Here is a 19791-nt window from a genome sequence, read left to right on the forward strand (position 1 = left end):
TCTTTTTTCACGCTCTTATTTCCCTGCAGATCTCTGTTTACATTGAAGGAAACGGCTGTATTTTTTGGTATGCTGAAACACTGAAACAAATTGCTTTGACGGGGAAAAGGGAAGGGGCTGGGGAGAGTTCCTGCAGGGCATGTAAACATATGGATGGAGATACGTGCCGTTTATAAACTGGCAAGGACCCAAGCTTTGGCAACAGGCTAACCAAAAGTCAGACTCAGGGAAACTCACAAGGAGGATTTTCAAAAGGCAACCAATTATGTATTTCTGCCCTGGAGACAGTTAATAAAATATTCCAGCTTGCATAAAAGCCAAGAAAGACATTTGTCGACTTTCATTATGATCAATAAAAACTGTCAGCTCATTAGCATATCATTAGCTGTCCTGCTGTTTCCAAAGTCTTAATGCACAGAAATATTAATCTACAAATGTATAAGATTTCCCAGCTCTGTGACTTAGCCTTTCTGCAGGAAAGGAAATGTAAGAATTAGAGATGGGAGGAATCCAATATAGCTGCTTTTTCTATATGCCTATCAACATATGTTTACCATCTGTGGAATGATGGGAGCCAGCTGAGGTAAAAAAACAACAGCTGTGGCATTACAAAAAAAAAATGTAATTCATTTTACTTCCCAGTGATGGCTCGGTTGTTAAGGAGACGGTGATGTCCAGGTAAGGAAAAGGTTTCAGACCCTAATTCACTCAACAGACAGAGAAATCGAGGGAGACAGAAATAGAGGGAGACAGAGGGAGAGCCTGGGTCTCTGAAAGGCTTTTCGATGTGAATTCTTTCCGAGATCTCGATCATTTAGAAACTGCCCGAAGGCCCAGCCACTGAAGCATCCTTAACTCACTGCCATTTACCTACCCTTGTTCTTCATTTCTTTACCCCCTGAAATAGTAACAGCATAATCAGCTTAGAACACACATCAGAGAGATATTGAGTGGTAGTCAACCATCTTCACGATGAAAACCTGGGACAATCGGAAGATTCAGACAAGCCTATCACTACTGGCCAGCTATTTTCGCAAATGCATGCAGGTTTGAAGTGAAAAAGTCCCCAGCTTCTGTTCTGTGTGTCTGATGGGAATTACCCAACACTAGAGGCTAAGTGCCAGGCGCCAGCCTCTGCTCCTCAACCGGCGGCACTTTTACTGCATGATCCTTAAGGATCTACCAGGGCCCAGAACTTAGGGTTGACAAGGGGGGAGTTTTTGCTTTTACTTTGCCTATGAAGCAAAGTGTTAATATTTAAAACAGAGAATAATGCTATTTTAACCTGAAAGCACATAATAAGCATTTTTAGTTCTGGAGCAATAAAGCAGGCATGGTTCTTAGACCCAGGAGGCAGCTTTAACAAGATAAATATTATCTTGTAATAACAAGAGCCTGAAGATGTGCTGACTCACCTGAGAAGGGCTTCCTCTTTTACGGGGGCATTAAATTGATGGAGGTAGTTTCTGTAACGAGACACTGACCTACTTCCCCTAGCCCAGCCGCTTCACTGCAGCAAAGGATGGCCAGACATCCGGGGTTCTAAGAGGAAGATGAGTTACTCCTACTGGGGAGCAAAGAGATTCACCCTGCTCCCTAGGGAGACGGCCTGTGAGGAAATGCCATCCCTTCTGATGCTTCTCACTGGAACAGCCTATCCCTTTGGGCTGGAGCCCAGGTAAAACACAACAGGATCTGTCTCCACCATGAGACATGCTGTAGTGAAGTGCAATGTCCCCGCCATCTAACACAGCGACTAGCACATGGTAAGCAAGACCCTAAAAAATACTTATTGAAGGGAAGTTTGGATGAATAGGCAAAGACTGAAATAAAAAAGGCCTAAACTTAAATCCCACTTCCATCACTTAGACTGGCAAACTGCTTAGTCCCTCTGAGTCCCGCTGGCTGATAACAATAGCTACCTCATCAGGATTCTCCTAAGGGGTGATGTAATTAACGGAGGTAGTATGTGCAGGGCCACACAAGGTCTGGAACATAGAAAGCATTCGGGAATTGTCGGTGCTCTCTTCCACACCCCTACAACCCACCGCTACAGAAAAGCGATTGATCGTCCAAGTCTATGAACACGCTTTGTGCTTTCTGTCTCTATCAGGTATGTGGTGTCTCCGGTACAAGTGTCCTTACGTCTTCAGAGAACCAGACATTCGCCAAGCTGGAATATGTAATAGGACTAACTGTTCTCCCTCTCCTAATCACAAATCCCCTACTCAAAGAGAAGTCCCCAAAAGACAGAAAAGGTACCTACCATTTCTATAGTATGGTGTTAAGCATACAGAGAACATTAAATACATAATAAAAAAGGGGAAAGATGCATATTGCAAACTTACTATAAGCTAGGCCCTTTTAACATATTCTTAGATAATCTGCATTATCATTTTGAAAGATATCTTTGCCACTTTACAAATAAGACAAATTCATAGCTGTTACATTCATTCATTTTAAGAGTATACTGTCTGCTGACTACGTTCCTGGTACTATTCTAAGCACTTGCTGAATAGACACAGTTCTGACCAAAGTAAAGCTTACAGTCTAGAGAGAATCACCAATAATAAACAAGTAAACACCCACATAAGTATACTCAGGACCAGTAATATAACTTGTAGAACTATTGAAAACCTAAAAACAGCACCAGCACAGGAGTAAACCAATCACAGAGACTATGTACAATAAATGCAGTGCCCTGTGGAAAGGCACGGGTCAATTGCCAATGAAGTCAGCCCTGCCTAGTCTTTCAAACTGTAATTAGAGTGATGAAGGAAGTGGAAAAGTTCCGTTGAGAAGGTATATGGTAGAATGAATAAGAACAGATTGCCCTTAATGTACCCACATGCCTTGAACTTGACTTCATTCACTTTTCTGTGCCTCAGGCTGGTTAATTTCAATTGTATTATCTTCAAGTTCAATGATTCTTTCTTCAGCCTGCCTAAATTTGATAATAAATTATTCTAGTGAATTTTTATCTAAATTGTACTTCTCAGCTGCAGAATATCTGTTTGGCTCCTCTTCATAATTTCTCTCTTTATTGATATTTATTTGTTCATGCATTATTTTTCTGACTTCCTTGAGTTTTTTATTTATGTTTTCCTTTAGCTTCCTAAGTACATTTAATTTTTTAAAACTTTTTACATTTTTTATTGTTGTTCAATTACAGTTGTCCCCCCTTTCTCCCCATCATTCTCCCCTACACTGCCCATGACGCCCTCCCACATTCAATCCTCCCCCTCCCCATTATCCTTGTCCATGAATCCTTCATACATGTTCCTTGATTTGACCCTTCCCCTTCTTTCCCCCATTACCCCACAACCCTCTCCCCTCTGGGCACTGTCAGTTTGTTCTTTATTTCCATACCTTTGATTCTATTTTGCTTGTTTTGTTGATTAGATTCTACTTACAGGTGAGATCATATGATATTTGTCTTTCACTGCCTGGCTTACTTCACTTAGCATAATGCTCTCCAGTTCCATCCATGCTGTCATGAAGGGTAGGAGCTCCTTCTTTCTTTCTGCTGTGTAGTATTCCATCATGTAAATGTACCACAGTTATTTGATCTAATCATTCACTGATGGGCACTTAGGCTGTTTCCAGCACTTGGCTATTGTAAATTGTGCTGCTGTAAACATTGGGGTGCATAGGTTCCTTTGAATTGGTGTTTCAGGATTCTTAGGGTATAATCCCAGCAGTGGAATTGCGGGGTCAAAAGGCAGTTCCACTTCTAGTTTTCTGAGGAAACTCCATACTGTTTTCCACAGTTGCTGCACCAGTCTGCATTCCCAACACAGTGCACTAGGGATTCCTTTTCTCCACAACCTCACCAGCACTGATTGTTTGCTGATTTGTTTATAACAGCCATTCTGACCTGTGTGAAGTGGTATCTTATTGTGGTTTTAATTTGCATCTTTCTGATGGCTAGTGATGTTAAGCATCTTCTCACATACCAATGGGCCCTCTGTCTGTCCTCCTTGGAGAAGTGTCTGTTCAAGTCCTTTGCCCATTTTTAACTGGATTGTTTTCCAGGAGTGGAGTCATGTGAGTTCTTTATATATTTTGGAGATCAAACCCTTGTCCAAGGTATCAATGGCAAATATATTTTTCCATACAGTTGGCTACCTTTTCATTTTGCTGATGTTTTCTTTAGCCATGCAGAAGCTTTTTAATTTTATATGACCCCATTTGTTTATTCTTTCCTTTATATCTCTTGCTCTAGGAGACATATCAGCAAAAATATTGCCATGTGGAATATTTGAAATTTTCCTGCCTATGTTTTCCTCTAGGACTTTTATGCTGTCACAAGTTATATTTAAGTCTTTTATCCATCCTGAGTTTATTTTTGTGTATGGTGAAGCTGTTCATCAAGCTTTCTGAGAACATTTAGGACAGTCGTTTTAAAGTCTTTGTCTAGTAAGTCCATTCATTGTCTGGGCTTCCTCAGAGATGGTTTCTGTCCATTTATTTTGTTCCTTTGAATGGCAATACCTTCCTTTTTGTTTGTCTTATGATTTTACACGAATATGGTAATTGGAATACTGTAGTGACTCTGGTGATCAGATTGTCTTCATTCCCCCAAGGCTTCCCAACTTTGTTTTACTGTTGAGTTCTATAGTAGTCCCTTTGTTTTGTGACCTTCCCAATTATTTTTACAGAGACTGTAATCCTTGTTATGTCAGGTCACTGGGATGTCTGAAATTTTACTATGTTTTCTGCTATGACTTTTGTGATATCATGACTTATATTTAAGTGCTTTATCCACTTTGACTCTATTTTGTTGTATGGTGTAACTTGATAGTCTACTTTAATTTTTTTTGCATGTACCAGTCCAGTTCTCCCAACACCATTTATTGAAGAAACTGTTTTTACTCCGTTGTGTGCTTGTGCCCCTTTGTTGAATATTAATTGACCTGAGAGACATGGATTTATTTCTGGGCTCTCTGTTCGGTTCCCATGAATCCAGGAGCTTGTTCTTTGAAGAGATAAACAAAATTGACAAGCCTTTAACCCAACTCATCAAGAAAAAAGGAGAGAGGACCCAAATAAATAAAATCAGAAATGAAAAAGAAGTAACAACCGATACCACAGAAATACAAAGGATTGTAAGAAATTACTATGAACAACTATATGCCAAGAAACTCAACAATCTAGGCAAAATGGACAAATTTCTGGAAACATACAATCTCCCAAAACTAAATCAAGAAGAAGCAGAGGCCTGAACACACTGATAACAACCAGTGTAATCAAAGCATCAATCAAAAAACTCCCACCACACAAAACTCCTGGGCCAGATGGCTTCCCAGGTAAATTTTACCAAACATTCAAGAACTAACACCTATCCTTCTCAAATTATTCCAAAGGAATTCAAGAAGAGGGAGAACTTCTGAACTCTTTTAACAAGGCCAGTATTATCCTAATTCCAAAACCAGGTAAAGACACAACAAAGGAAGAAAATTACAGTCCAATATCTCTGATGAACATAGATGCTAAAATCTTCAAAAAAATATTGACAATCCAAAACCAGCAATACATTAAACAGATCATATACCATGATCAAGTGGGATTCATCCCAGGGACTGCAAGGATGGTGTAAGATTTGCAAATCAATAAACATAATACATCACATAAACAAAATGAAAGACAAAAATCACATGATCACATCAATAGATGCCAAAAAAGGATTTGACAAAATCCAGCACCCATTTAGGATAAAAACACTCAGCAAAGTGGGAATAGAGTGAGCATACCTCAACATAATAAAAGACATATATGAGAAACCTACTGCCAACATCATACTCAATGGGCAAAAACTAAAAGCATTTCCCTTAAGGTCAGGAACAAGACAAGTGTGCCCACTTTCACCATTCTTATTCAGCATGGTACTGGAAGTTCTAGCCACAGTGATCAGACTAGAAAAAGAAATAAAAGGCATACAAATTGGAAAGGAAGAAGTAAAATTGTCATTATGCCGATGACATGATATTGTACATAGAAAAGCCTATAGTCTCCACCAAAAAACTACTAAACCTAATAAGTGATTTTGGCAGGATACAAAGTCAATATTCAGAAATTGATGGCATTCTTGTACACCAACAATGAAATATCAGAAAGAGAAACTAAGAAAACAATCCCATTTACTATAGCAACAAGTAAAATAAAGTACCTAGAAATAAATGTAACCAAGGATATAAAAGACCTGTATTCAGAAAACTACAGAACACTGAAGAAAGACATTGAGGAAGATACAAATAAATGGAAACATATACTGTGTTCATGGATTGGCAGAATGAACATCATTAAAGTGTGCATATTACCCAAAGCAATCTATAGATTCAATGCAATTCCTATCAAAATACCAATGGCATATTTCACCAATCTAGAACAAATATTCCAAAAATTTATGTGGAACCCAAAAAGACCCCAAATAGCCTCAGCAATCCTGAGAAAGACAAAGTTGGAGGGATCACAGTACCTGAATGTAAATTATACTACAAGGCCACTGTAGTCAAAACAGTCTGGTACAGGCATACGAATAGGTTTGTCTTTTCAAGTGACCATATTTTGGTTTTCTTGAGCTTCTCTATTGTATCCTACTTATATTGTATCATTATTTTATTAATTTCTGTTCTTATATGCTTATGTTTCCATGCTTTTTACTCTTTCTGCATTTATTCTGATATTCATTTTCTAACATCTCAAATTGGATATGTTAGTCATTAAGTTTCTGCCTTTTCTGCATTTGCAGGATAGAACTACTTTGAATAGCTTCTCCTATTCTATGGCATGCCCATTTACTCTTAGTCATGTATTTTGGAAAAAAGTTCCAAATTTTAATATTCTGATATATCAAACATTCTTTATGATTATTATTTTTATGTCTTATTTGAGAAATACTTTTCTGACATTGGGGTCATAAAGACTTATTTTAATGCTATCTTTTAAAGCTTTATGGTTTGCCTTTTGGATTCGTATCTACAATGCCCTGGAATTGATTTTGTATATAGTGTGAAGGGAAGTCAAGGTTAGCTGTTTGCCCTTGTGGAGATCCAGCTGACCCAGCACTCCACAGAGAGAAGGTGATCCTGCCCCGTGTTCTGTAACACCGCAGTGTGTATTTGCAGCTTATGTTTTAGGTTTACGCATCTGAAGAATTATCATTATGGGATAAACTTTTCAGCTTTTGCCCAAGCTTCTATAGTTTCCTCACGTTTGGCTTGGTCTATTTCTCATTTTTTTCCTCTTTTTTTTCCACTTCACTATCAATATTTATGAATCCTTACTTTTAATTGTTTCTACAAGCAGTGTATATATATATCAGAATTTGAGTTTTATGAATCCAATATAATACTCTGACTTTTAAGCACTGAGTATAAATTACTTGAATTTGAAAATAAATATTATGAAATGGAATTACATCTGTTGCATTATAGTAAACATTTTTTCTCTAGTTGCCTTAATTGAGGTTGATAGTACTTTTTCAGAAATCCATTCTCTCACACTTCAATTTGGAAGTTAAACACTATTATTTCAGTGTTGGTTTATATTTTTAACATGCAAACTTAGAGTCTAAGATTTATCAATTTCTGTATTCATTCTCTGACCAATAAAAGGCCTTAAAACACTTTAGCAGATCATCCTCTATTATCATTTTATTGCTATCTAATATTTGTTTCTACTTTTTGAAAACTAGGCATTATTGGTATTATTATTTAACCAAACAATGATTATTCAGTTTTGTGCATGCTCTCAACAATTTATTCACCAATTTTCCTTGCACTATAGATCTTTCTTCTTTAATGAAGATCTCCTGATCATAAATTGAGAGTAATGTTTGTGTGTAAATTCTTTATTTTACACTTATTCTCAAATGATAATTAAGCTGGATATATGCACTAATTGGGTAGTTATTTTCTCTCAAAACTTTGAAAACATTGTTTTTTATATTTGAGCTTTTGCTTTTACTGTTTTAAAGCCAGCTGTTCAATCTTTGTTATTCTTTTGTGGAAAACTGCATTTTCTCACTGGCTACTTTTAAGATATTCTCTGTGTCTTTGGGATTCTGCCATTTCACTAATATATCTAGGCATGACTGTCTTTCTACTTATCTTGATTTGTGTGATAGATTATTGAAGTGGTCAAAAATTCTTCTCCTCCTTGCATCCAAATCCTTGCAATGCAGTATTGCAAAAGAGCTCTTTAAGAGACGGAGTCTATTTCTTTACCCCTTGACTCTGCATTTGGTCATATGACTTGCTTTGGGTAGTAAATTATTAGCAAATGTGATCAAGCAAACAGCCTTGAAAAGCACTAGTTCATCCTCTCTTGTTATACTTGAAATCTCAAGACTGCCAGGTGGATGATCCTGACCTAGACCGGCAGAGAGCGAGACCACCTGGAAGAGAACTGAGGTACAGCCGTCACAGCCAGCATACCACCAGAGATATAAAGAGGCTATATTAGATCATCCTGCCACCTGCTTACCTATCCACTGACTAAAGACACATGAGACAGCCCGGTAGATATCAGCGTAGCCAGGCTAGGCCAGAAGAATCATCCAAGCAACCAAAAGAATCGTGAACTAATTAAAATGGTTATTTTTAAGGAGCCCTTATACCAAAACCAGATAAGAACACTGCAAGAAAACTACAGGGCAATAACCCTGATAAATATAGATGCAAAAATTCTGAACAAAACATTAGCAAACTAAATTCAAGAGTACATTAAAGGATCACACACCACAATTAAAGCAGATTTATTTCTGATACTCAAGGAGAGTTCAACATATGCCAACCAATGAATGTGATACACAGCAAGAGCACAAAAGATAAAAATCAGACTCCCGGCCAAGATGGAGGCATAGGTAAACACACCGTGCCTCCTTGCACAACCAAAAGAAGGACAACAACAATTTAAAAACAAAACACAACCAGAACTGACAGAAAATCGAACTGTATGGAAGTCCAACAACCAAGGAGATAAAGAAGATACATTCATCTAGACTGGTAGGAGGGGTGGAAATGGGCAGCTGGGTGGAGAGGACTCTCAGCAAGGCAGCAGCTGGCGGACCTGGCAAGGCGGCCGATTGTGGAGCAGGTGGTCCCACATTCGTGTGCGGAAAAACCAGGAAAAGTACCTGGGGAGCAAAGCAGACCTGCAACCCAAAGCTCCAGCATGGGGAAATAAAGCCTCAAACCACCAATAGAAAACACCTGTGGGGTTGAGGCAGCAGGAGAAACTCCCAGCCTCACAGGAGAGTTCATTGGAGAGACCCACAGGGACCTAGAATGTGCACAAACCCACCCACTCGGGAAGCAGCACCAGAAGGGCCCAATTTGATTGTGGGAAGTGGGGGAAGTGAGTGACTGAAAACCAGCAGAGAGCAGAGCAAGCGCCACTGTTTCCTCTCAGACCCCTCCCCCACAGACAGTGTCACAGTGCAGCAACATGGGTTACCCTGCCCTGGTGAACACCTAAGGCTCCGCCCCTTTATGTAACAGGTGTGGCCAGACCAAAAAACAGGGCCCAAATGAAAGAACAGATCAAAGCTCCATAAAAAATACAACTAAGCAACGAACAGATAGCCAACCTATCAGAGGCACAGTTCAAAACACTGGTAATCAGGATGTTCACAGAATTGGTTGAATTTGGTCACAAATTAGATGAAAAAATGAAGGCTATGCTAAGTGAAATAAAGGAAAATGTACAGGGAACCAATAGTGATACTGGGACTCAAATCAACGGTATGGACCAAAAGGAAGAAAGAAACATTCAACCAGAAAAGAATGAAGAAACAAGAATTCAAAAAAATGAGGAGAGGCTTAGGAACCTCCAGGACATCTTTAAACGTCCCAACATCTGAATTATAGGGGTACCAGAAGGAGAAGAGGAACACAAAAAATTGAAAACTTATTTGAACAAATAATGAAGGAGAACTTCCCCAATCTGGCAAAGGAAATAGACTTTCAGGAAGTCCAGGAAGCTCAGAGAGTCCCAAAGAAGTTGGACCCAAAGAGGAACATGCCAAGGCACATCATAATTACATTACCCAAGATTAAAGATAAGGAGAAAATCTTAGAAGCAGCAAGAAAAAAGGACATAGTTACCTACAAAGGAGTTCCCATAAGACTGTCAGCTGATTTCTCAAAAGAGACCTTACAGGCAAGAAGGGGCTGGAAAGAAGTATTCCAAGTCATGAAAGGCAAGGACCTACATCCAAGATTGCTCTATCCAACAAAGCTTTCATTTAGAATGGAAGGGCAGATAAAGCACTTCTCAGATGGGTCAAGTTAAAGGAGTTCATCATCACCAAGCCCTTATTATATGAAATGTTAAAGGGACTTATCTAAGAAAAAGAAGATAAAAAATATGAACAGTAAAAATGACAGCAAACTCACAGTTATTAGCAACCACACCTAAAACAAAAACAAAAGCAAACTAAGCAAACAACTAGAATAGGAACAGAACCACAGAAATGGAGATCACATGGAGGGTTATCAACAGGGGAGTAGGAGGGGGAGAGAAGGGGAAAAGGTACAGAAAATAAGTAGCATAAATGGTAGGTAGAAAATAGACAGGCGGAGGGTAAGAATAGTATAGGAAATGTAGAAGCCAAAGAACCTGTATGTATGACCCATGGACATGAACTAAAGGGGAGGATTGTGAGTGGGAGGGGGGTGTGCAGGGTGGAGGGGAGTGAAGGGGAGAAATGGGACAACTGTAATAGCATAATCAATAAAATATATTTTTTAAATCATATGATCAACTCAATAGATGCAGAAATAGCATCTGACAAAACCCAATATGTTTTAATGATAAAAATGCTCAAAAAATTGGGTACACAAGGAACATACTTCAACATAATAAAGGCCATATATGACAAGCCCACAGCTAACATCATACTTAGTGGTGAAAAGCCAAAAGCTTTTCCTCTAAGATCAAGAAAAAGACAGGCGCCCACTCTGATATGCCTATTCAACACAGTCCCAGAAGTCCTAGGCAATAAACAGAAACAAAAGGCATTCAAATTAGAAAGAAGTAAAATTGTGCTGTTTGCAGGTGATGTGATATTATTATAGAAAATCCTAAAGATTCCATTTAAAAACTTTAGAACTGACCAATGAATTCAGTGCAAGTTGCAAAACACAACACCAAATACAAAAATCAATTTTGTTTCTCTACACTAAAAATAAAATATGTACAAAAGAAATAAAGAAAATAGTCCCAATCGCAATAGTATCAAAAACAATAAAATTCTTAGGAATAAATTTAACCACAAAGGTAAATGGTCTGTACACTGAAAACTACAAAGCTTTGTGTCTTCTCAAGTTTTTTATCAAACAAATGGAAAGATATTCCATGTTCATGGCACAAAATAATTAATATTGTTCTAGACTAAATATCTAGTCTACTATATCATCAGAAGTAAAATCCTGCCATTCTACTGAAGAACAGGACTATCTTAAAATTTCATGTTTTTAACTTCATCATTTTATCACTGTATCCTCATGTTCCTATAAAATACCATAATGCAGTTACTGTACTGTCTTCTTTATAAACGAAACACCAGAGCTTCTAGACACTGATATGTTTCCTATTGTATACCTAAACATACTCACGAAATGATTTAACATATATTCTAAGAATGAAAACCAATTTAAAGGTTGCCTTAAAAATTAAGGTAAGGAGAAACACCCTGGCTGGTGTGGCTCAGTGGATTGAGTGCCAGCCTGCAAACCAAAGGGTCACAGGTTCAATCCCAGTCAGGGCACATGTCTGAGTTGTGGGCCAGGTCCCCAGTACGGGGCATGCAAGAGGCAACCACACATTGATGTTTCTCTCTCTCTCTCTTTCCCTTTCTCTAAAAATAAATAAATAAAATCTTTAAAAATAAAACATAATAAAAAGATTAAGGTAATGAGAAACCTTTTGAGGATCATCCACATTCTGCTGCATTCATACCTGGTACCAGACCGAACTGGGTGACCCTGGGCAAGTCACTTCACTGTCCGCCTTGCAGAGAGTTTCAAAGCACCTCCTTCATAAAATTATGAAGATTTAAAGATTTAATTCATGCCAAACACATAAAAAGTGGAAAGTAGTCCTTACTTTGAATAAGCCATGCTTTGGGTTGCGCTGACCAAGCCATAGATTGCTTCCTGGGGGAAGGTTGGTCTCAGGAGGGTCTATGACACGTTCATAAATCCTGTAGGGGCAGAGAACACAGTTGCTATCAGAGAGGCTCGAAGCAGAACCAAAGCCTGCACATGCTGTTTGAAGTACTCAGGGCTACAGCTTCTGCTGTGGAGACATGGAGCCAACATGTGGCCACTTTAAATGATCTCTACGTTCACTTTAAACATGAATGTAGAGATCTGTGTCTTGACAACCCTTGGTGTTGGTTCACAACCTCAGGAGTTCCCTGGGTGACATTCAAAACTGGCCCCCATACACAGAGGGCAAGGAGAGACTGAAGAAAGAGGCAGACCACTTGGGATTGGTAGGTGGCAGTTTTCACTAGCAAGAGAACTTCCACAGGAGGCTTGACGTGGGCGGCCACAAAAGGAGATGTCTGCATCTGCCCACCAGAATCCTAACTTTACACAGAGGCCTGAACGGGGTTCTGACAGCTATACCGTCCATGTGGTCTCAATAACACCGTACTCTCTCAAGGCTCCATCCTTGAGTGGCTCCTAGTGTGGGAATGACGGATGGGATGCACATTCCCAGGATGGGGGATGGGGTGAGGAGCCTCCAATTGCCCAGGGCCAGCTTGCAGGTCAACCAGAGGTCGAGTCCTCTCAATGACCGCTTTCAACACTTGGACACATTATCTGGGCCCCTCATGGCTTTCTATCTTTATCCTTTTACCCGGGGAAGGTGGCAGAGGGGAACATGAGTGTCTACTCTGAGCAGTGACCATTCCACAAACTGTGTGAGGAAAGTAGTTTTATCCACATGACAGGTGAGAAAGCTGAGGTTCAGGGGATATAAACGAGTCAATCAGAGAGCAGCAGAGCTGGAATGAGAACCTCCAGCTGCCTTGTTCCAAAGCCCATGCACTCCCCTTCACACGGCTCCTCCCTGGCTCAGTTCATTTAGCTGCTACTCGTGTCTACAGTAACCTGCTCTACCCCTCCCAGCATGCGAGTAGCAGCTGCCCACGTGGCAATATGCTTAGTCTACAAAATCAAGCTTCTAAGGTCATCATCCAGTCAACAAATACTTATTGAGCACATTGTATGGTCTGAGCTGTACGGGAATCAGCAAGAGATATAGCAATTAAACAAACATATGAAGCCCTGCCCTCATAAAAAAGAAGACAGACAAAATTCTGCACATAAACAAAATCTTCATGTATCTTCCCACATGATCCAATATATGAAGACATATAACCAGAGGAGACAACAGCCCCAGGGGCCTTTGAAAGTACCTGCTGAACAACTGAATTATTTCAAGTGTCCTGACCTAGCACACCCCAGTCAGTCAGTCACACATATTCAGATCTGTGCTCTCTTTAGATCTAGTCCCTGCAACCACCAGCCAGTCAGAGGCCCCCACCCACCCCCAGCACGTACACTGAGGTGCTGTGAAGAGGAAAGACGAGTTTGCCTACATGACAACTAAACTTGTCCTTAGATGCTCAGAAGATTCTGGGGAGAAAAGACAGAGTAATCGATCCCCTGAGAAATCCAGTGTGTCACGAGGGACCTGTCCATTCCTTGCATTCTCCAGTTCTTGCTCAGAATAGCCACAGGAGGGGTCAAGTCTGGGTAGGCCCACAGGTCTGACCACTGATCAGTCCTCCTGGCTGAGTGGGAGCTGGCTGCCCCTGCCAGGGCATGACACGTTCCTCCAGGGGCTCTCAGAAGGAAAGCGTGGACGAACTGAAAGACTGTCCGGTTGTACCAAGCAAGTGAATGATGGCGGGACTCTACCAATTGGAAGGTGTCACGCCACAGCCCTGCATCTGAGCCGCACCGTCCATCACTGCCCCACTCCCCACTGGAAATGTGCGGTCTCCTAAATATCCATGCAAGGTATTCAACTGACAAGGCTCTAAATGTATCAGGTGCTTCTTTATTAATTGTCTTCCCATTTATTATAAATGGAAGTTCAAGACGTAAGCAAAGAAAAGTTTCCTGTACAAAGAGAGGCAGCGTTCTCTCCACAGGAATTTAATAAATTTTTGTCTGTTAGAATGAACCATTTCAAATTAAACAGTCTGTCAAAACTGCTTTTAAAACAAGAACGTGCTATAAACTTTTTTTTAAGTTTTTTCCTAAAATTAGGAAAAAGACAAATTTACAACATAAGAGAAATGCATAAGTTCCAACGGATCAGCTTGATCAAATTTACTACAGTCATTAAGAGTAATAAATATGCAGGTTGTGAAATATGGCAGAGCACACAGAATAATTTTCACTGGAGGAAAGTAGAATGCAAAATTATTTATGTACTATGGAGATAACGATGGGAAAATTATGTCCCATGCTGGCGAATTTCACAGGAGGCCAGACAGAAACAGAAATCACTGTGCTTGGGTGAAGGGCAGAAGGCTAATGTTCCATCAGGCTGTTTTACTAAGGAATTGAAAATGTTGTCCACTATTTATCTTAACCTTCATTTTAAAGCATTTGCACCTGTCAGGGTGAGAGGAGCTTTCCATTCAAGCACTTTCTGGTTTTCCATATATGAGAGGTGAGCTCCACTGAGCAGAGCGGACCCTTCATCAATGTCTCTCAAGTGCACGAATGAAAGGACAGTCAAAAAGACCGACTTCCTGGCCTGCCGTATCGTCCACGACCACAGTGGCCACTTGTGACGTGGACACAGTGGAGGACGCAAACATCTGAGGCTAAGGCAGGGCAGGGACACACAGCCCCGTGTTACAGGGGCGGGGTGATTGCCAGTGCTGCGGTTCCCATAAAGAGACCTTCCTGACTCTCCCCCACGCCCCAGCCCTCCAAAACCCCAAATTCCGGTGGCTGCTGCCTTCCGGGCAGTCCAGCCAGTTCACTCCAACTCTCCACCAGGGAAGTGCGGGCAGCAAGCACAATCAACAAACTGGATACAGATATAGCAAAACGAGGAGCGCTTAAAAGCAGAGCACAAAAAATATATATAAAAGCCCACAGAGGAAATCTAATCATGAGGAAGTATCAGACAAACCCAAACTGAGGGACATTTCTCAAACGAGCTGCCGGTGCTCTTTAAAATGTCAGTGTCATGAAAAATAAAGACAGACTGAGAAACAGTTGCAGATTAAGAGAGACCAAAGGGACATACAAATTATATATAAAACAGGTTCTTGGATTGAATCTTGGGGCAGGAAAAAATAATCCCATAAAGGACATTAGTGAGAAAATCAGTGAGAGTTGAATAAGAACAGTAGATTACGTAACAGAATTGCATTGATGCTCAGTTTCCTGACTTTGAGAACTGGGGGCTGTGTATTTAAGTAAAGGTCTTGTTCTTAGGAGATGCACACTACAATACATGGGGTACATGGGGTAGAGGGGCCATCCTGTTTGCAACTTACTCTCAAAGGGCTCAAAATAACGATGGTGTATATGTAAGTATGTATGTATGTAAACACGCACTGTCATTTGGAAAGAGAGAGAAAAAGCAGAACCCGGGCAAAGAGTAGAGGATTGGTTTTGTACCATTCTTAAAACACTTCTGAAAAAATTTAAATTTTAAAGTAAAAAGTTTTAAGCATAAGGTAAAAAGCAAAAGGGTCTATAAAGTAAAAATACACACGTGCAAAATGATTTTATATCAATTAGCCAAGGATGCACATTTAAAGTCTTATATAAAGTATATACTACTGGCTTCCTAAGGGAATGGCAGTGGTGAAGGGGGTGGGGAATGAGTGAATGAATGAGTGAAAGAAACAAGAAAGGATACCTGCACAGAGTAATGCTGGTAACACACCATAAACCAAGGAATGGGATTATCACATTTCTACCTGTACCCTTGTACCAACATGCCGGAGAAATACCATCAGAGTCCTTGGGCAAGGCTTCTGTACCCGAGGGTACAGGGCAGGTGGACAGGCTCATGGAATAGGCAGACAGGGCACAGCAGTCTGTCAGCTAAGTCTAGCATCACCCGAGCCGAGTGGAACAACAGTCAAAGCTCCTCTAGTGAACTCCTGGGTGTCCAGCGTGCTCAGGAAATAGAACCTTCTGTTCACATCAACGATCTGCCTACCACCTGCGTGGCACTGTGCTGCCTACGGGGATGCACACAGGCCAAACCAGTACCCCAGTCCTTGCCCTCGGGCCAAGCGCCTGAGCCGGACAGACAACATGCGTGCGTACACGCTACAATTCAGTTCAGTAAGTGCTGTGACCTATGGAGCAGAGGGGAAAGCAGACAGAATTCCGCCTGCCATAGTCAGAGGAGACTTTCCAAAGAAGGGGACCCTGGAGCTGAGTGTGGAATAAGGACGAAAGTGAGGCTGACTCTCAGTCATACCAAGAAGCACTTACGCAGCGCGTAGTGTGAGCCAAGCACTGTCCTGCGGGCTTCCCATGTTATCAGTTCACTTCATCCTCACTCCGCCACCCTCAGAGAGTGTTCTGGCTGCTTAACCAAGCTGCTTGTGAATGGCAGAGCTGCAATTTGAGCCCAGACCCTCCAAATCTGTGCTACTCACTGAGATCCATTAAAATGCCTTTATTCATCAGGAAGGAAAAGGGGAAACAAGTTGATCTGCCAAAGTACGTGGCCGAGACTGGTTAGCTCTCCCAGAGCCCGCTTTCTCTTCCCGCTGGGTTCACAGCTAGGCCACATTTCCAGACCCCACCTCAGCTAAGCATGGCCATAAAATGGAAGTCAAAGGGGTGTGCATCTCTCCTAGGCCTGCCCCTTCCCCCAAAACATCTCCCTCAAGCATCTTTCAAATGCTCCCTCACTTCCTCTCTTTTGGTTGACTAAAGGAGACTGAGAGCGACAAGGTGAGAAAGGCCCCAGATGGAGAGTCCTGAGCCCCTAAGTAATGATCGGAAGGTCCCCCTGTTCGCTAGACACACCCCAACAGACACTATGTAAGCAAGAAATAAAATTCTATGCTAACTGAGATAAGAGGCATTTTCTGTACTTGTGACTAGTAGCAGGTACCCTAACAAATGTACCCCCTGAAGAAACAGAAAGGTGACCTGTTGTATCCCCATGCCCAAAAAGCCAAGAGACATCAGGGACAGTGTGGTGCAGCAAAGACAACAAGAGCCCAGGTAAAACAGATCTGGGTTCATGGTCCAGTTCTGCGATACCAACCAAGTTATTTCATCTCTCTGCACCTCAGTTTCCTCACTTAAAAACTGGGGACATTACTGCTGACTGCATGGGTGGTGGTGAGCGTTAAATGAAATAGGTGTAACACCCTTGGAACAGAGCGGGTGCTGCCATTCTGTAACACTCACAGATGCCCGAGAACGCAGAGCCACACGGGCCACGTGGCCCATTCCCGCCCTCCGGCTGCGGCTCACGCCAGAGGAATCCACTGAGATGCGACAGTCAGTACCTTGGATGCCTGCTTGTACTTTAGGACACAGTTCTAAGGAATGATGTCACTGTCAAATGCAGTATGGTTAAGAGTGTGAGACTTCAGTGTTAACAATCCAAGGATGTAATGTCTATTTTGTTAAAAGCTTCTACCACTTGGAAAATGTTTAAGCCCTAAGTTTCCTTTCATCTTCCACAAATGTAAAAGCCAGAACGAGTGAATATGCAATGGGAAATATAAGGAATTAAAAGCACTAATTTCTGTTACTGTTTAACCTGATCAGCTATGGAGCAAACTGACAATCTATTTAGATTCTAAGCTTAGACTTAAAACAAAATTGGGGGACCAAAGTATATTTTACATGACACTCTAAAACTCCAGTATTTTTATTATTTTAGTTTCAAAATGTTATTTATTAGCTGCTTTTAATTCTTTCTAGCCCTAATTCTATGTGAATTACTCAAAATACTTTCTTTAAATTTTTTCTTATTTTTATTTTTTATGCCAAAACAGTTGTTTCCACTTTTCCTCCCTTTCCCTACCTCCACCTACTCCCACTCTCTCCCCTTCCCAAGCCAATTCATGTATTGTTGTCCGCGTCCACGGGTTGTGCATAAATGTTGTTTGGTTAAAAATTCACCATCTCTCATCCCATCCCCATTCCTTTCCAGCAGCTGTCAGTCTGTTTAATGAATCTAAATTCTAAGCAAACGTACTATTTAATATCTGTTATATACTTCCGAAATACATGATTCTTTGACATTTACAAAAGTTTGACTTTTGTTGAAAGTTCATCATAAACACATAAGATTGGAGAAGGGCTCAGGAAAAAAGAAAAGGTAGCAGAAACAATGTATAATTTATTAGACTGTGTGTTTAGACACACAATCACCAAACCAGCAAGCGGAAATACACTTCTTTTATAAGAGTAAAATACCACAGGACAATGCACCTAACACTTTCTCCCAGTCCAGCAGCAGGTGCTTTCCTGGTCCACTTCGGGCCAGAAGTGGATTTAGCCAATCCAGAGACAAAGGTTCTGGGAAAACGGAAATGTCAGCAGTGAGCGGAGGCCCTCACTCGAAGTTCTTATTTCAGACTGCCCTAAATACACCTTTTACATAATATTTTTATATACCCTGACTGCCCTACACATTGGTTCTTCTCAGCTCTCTGAGACCCTCCCCACTTGCAAGGCCCCTTTGGATATACTCCCCAGAGCTTCATGCATCAGGCCCTGAACCCTCGCACTACCCACTGGAGTCTAAGATTCTGGTTCCGGCCGGGCCTGCTTTCCCAGACTTCCCTGCCAAGGAAGGAGGAATTGGTCTTTCCTGCCTGGGTCCAGCACGTCCACCCTCCAGTTGTGCCTCCACTTCCTGATTGCTACGGCTACTGACTATCTGCTGTGTGGAGGAACAAAAACGCTCACAGCAACAACACCGCACCTGCCCAGGTGTCTCCTGCACTAAGAATTTCCTGGACCCTCCTAGATAAAGTAGCTCCTGACCACTCATCACTCAGCTTCCTTTACCCTTAGCAATGCAAATGACTCTCCCACACCGTCTGAGCTCTTTCGGATGTCTACTCCTAGCAGACTATAATCACCCTGAGAGCAGGGCCCTGGCCTATCTTCTTCATGTCACTACCTCCAGCATCAGGAAGGGAGCCTAGTCAATGTAGACTAACTGCACAGATTAACTGATTGATGGATGGATTGAATGACTGAAATGCCCTGATACTATCTTTTTCTGAGAGGGCTCTCATTGGAGAGTTTTACAAGCCCTGAAGCACTGTGGGAAAGACTTTATGATGAGCAGTTTGCAAAACCGAGTAATACAGGTGGAGAAATCAGGTAGTCAAACCCAACGCTTTATACAGATGATCATGAGGAAAATACAGCCCATGAAAATGAGTGAAACGTGTGGCCCTTTTTAAACGTTTTCTCTTCCCCCACGGTCCCCCGCTCATGAGGTTCACACAGGAAGCCCGAAAGAAAGAGCACGATGAATGCTGTGCTCTGTTTCTCACCCAGGAAGGAGAGAGGGGCGGCGATTTGACTCTGTCAGGCAGACAACTCACTAACAGGAAAGCCACAGGCGTATTTCAGAAAGAGCAAGAAAATAGTCAGCAGCTTGAAAATTAATTAGATTAAGCATAGTCCTTTTGACAAGCACACAATTTACTGTTTAAGTTGATTGGATTCTAATCAACCTAAATTTATCACATTCCCATGGGTTATCTAATACAAATAGTGTGGTTATTCCACAACCATC

At 41.2% G+C, this 19791-nt stretch overlaps 1 protein-coding gene across 2 annotated transcripts in view; it reads right to left on the reverse strand.

Annotated features, from left to right (window-relative positions):
- Positions 1-19791, reverse strand: part of NELL1 (neural EGFL like 1) — a 716398-nt gene that overhangs the window by 573989 nt on the left and 122618 nt on the right. For both annotated transcript variants that reach the window (XM_024558788.4, XM_024558787.4), the window contains exon 5: positions 12112-12208. In XM_024558788.4, coding sequence (XP_024414556.2) covers positions 12112-12208 — 97 coding nt within the window. The remainder of the gene's footprint in view (positions 1-12111; positions 12209-19791) is intronic.

Source organism: Desmodus rotundus, chromosome 5, assembly GCF_022682495.2.
Source record: "Desmodus rotundus isolate HL8 chromosome 5, HLdesRot8A.1, whole genome shotgun sequence".
NCBI classification, from domain to species: Eukaryota; Metazoa; Chordata; class Mammalia; order Chiroptera; family Phyllostomidae; genus Desmodus; species Desmodus rotundus.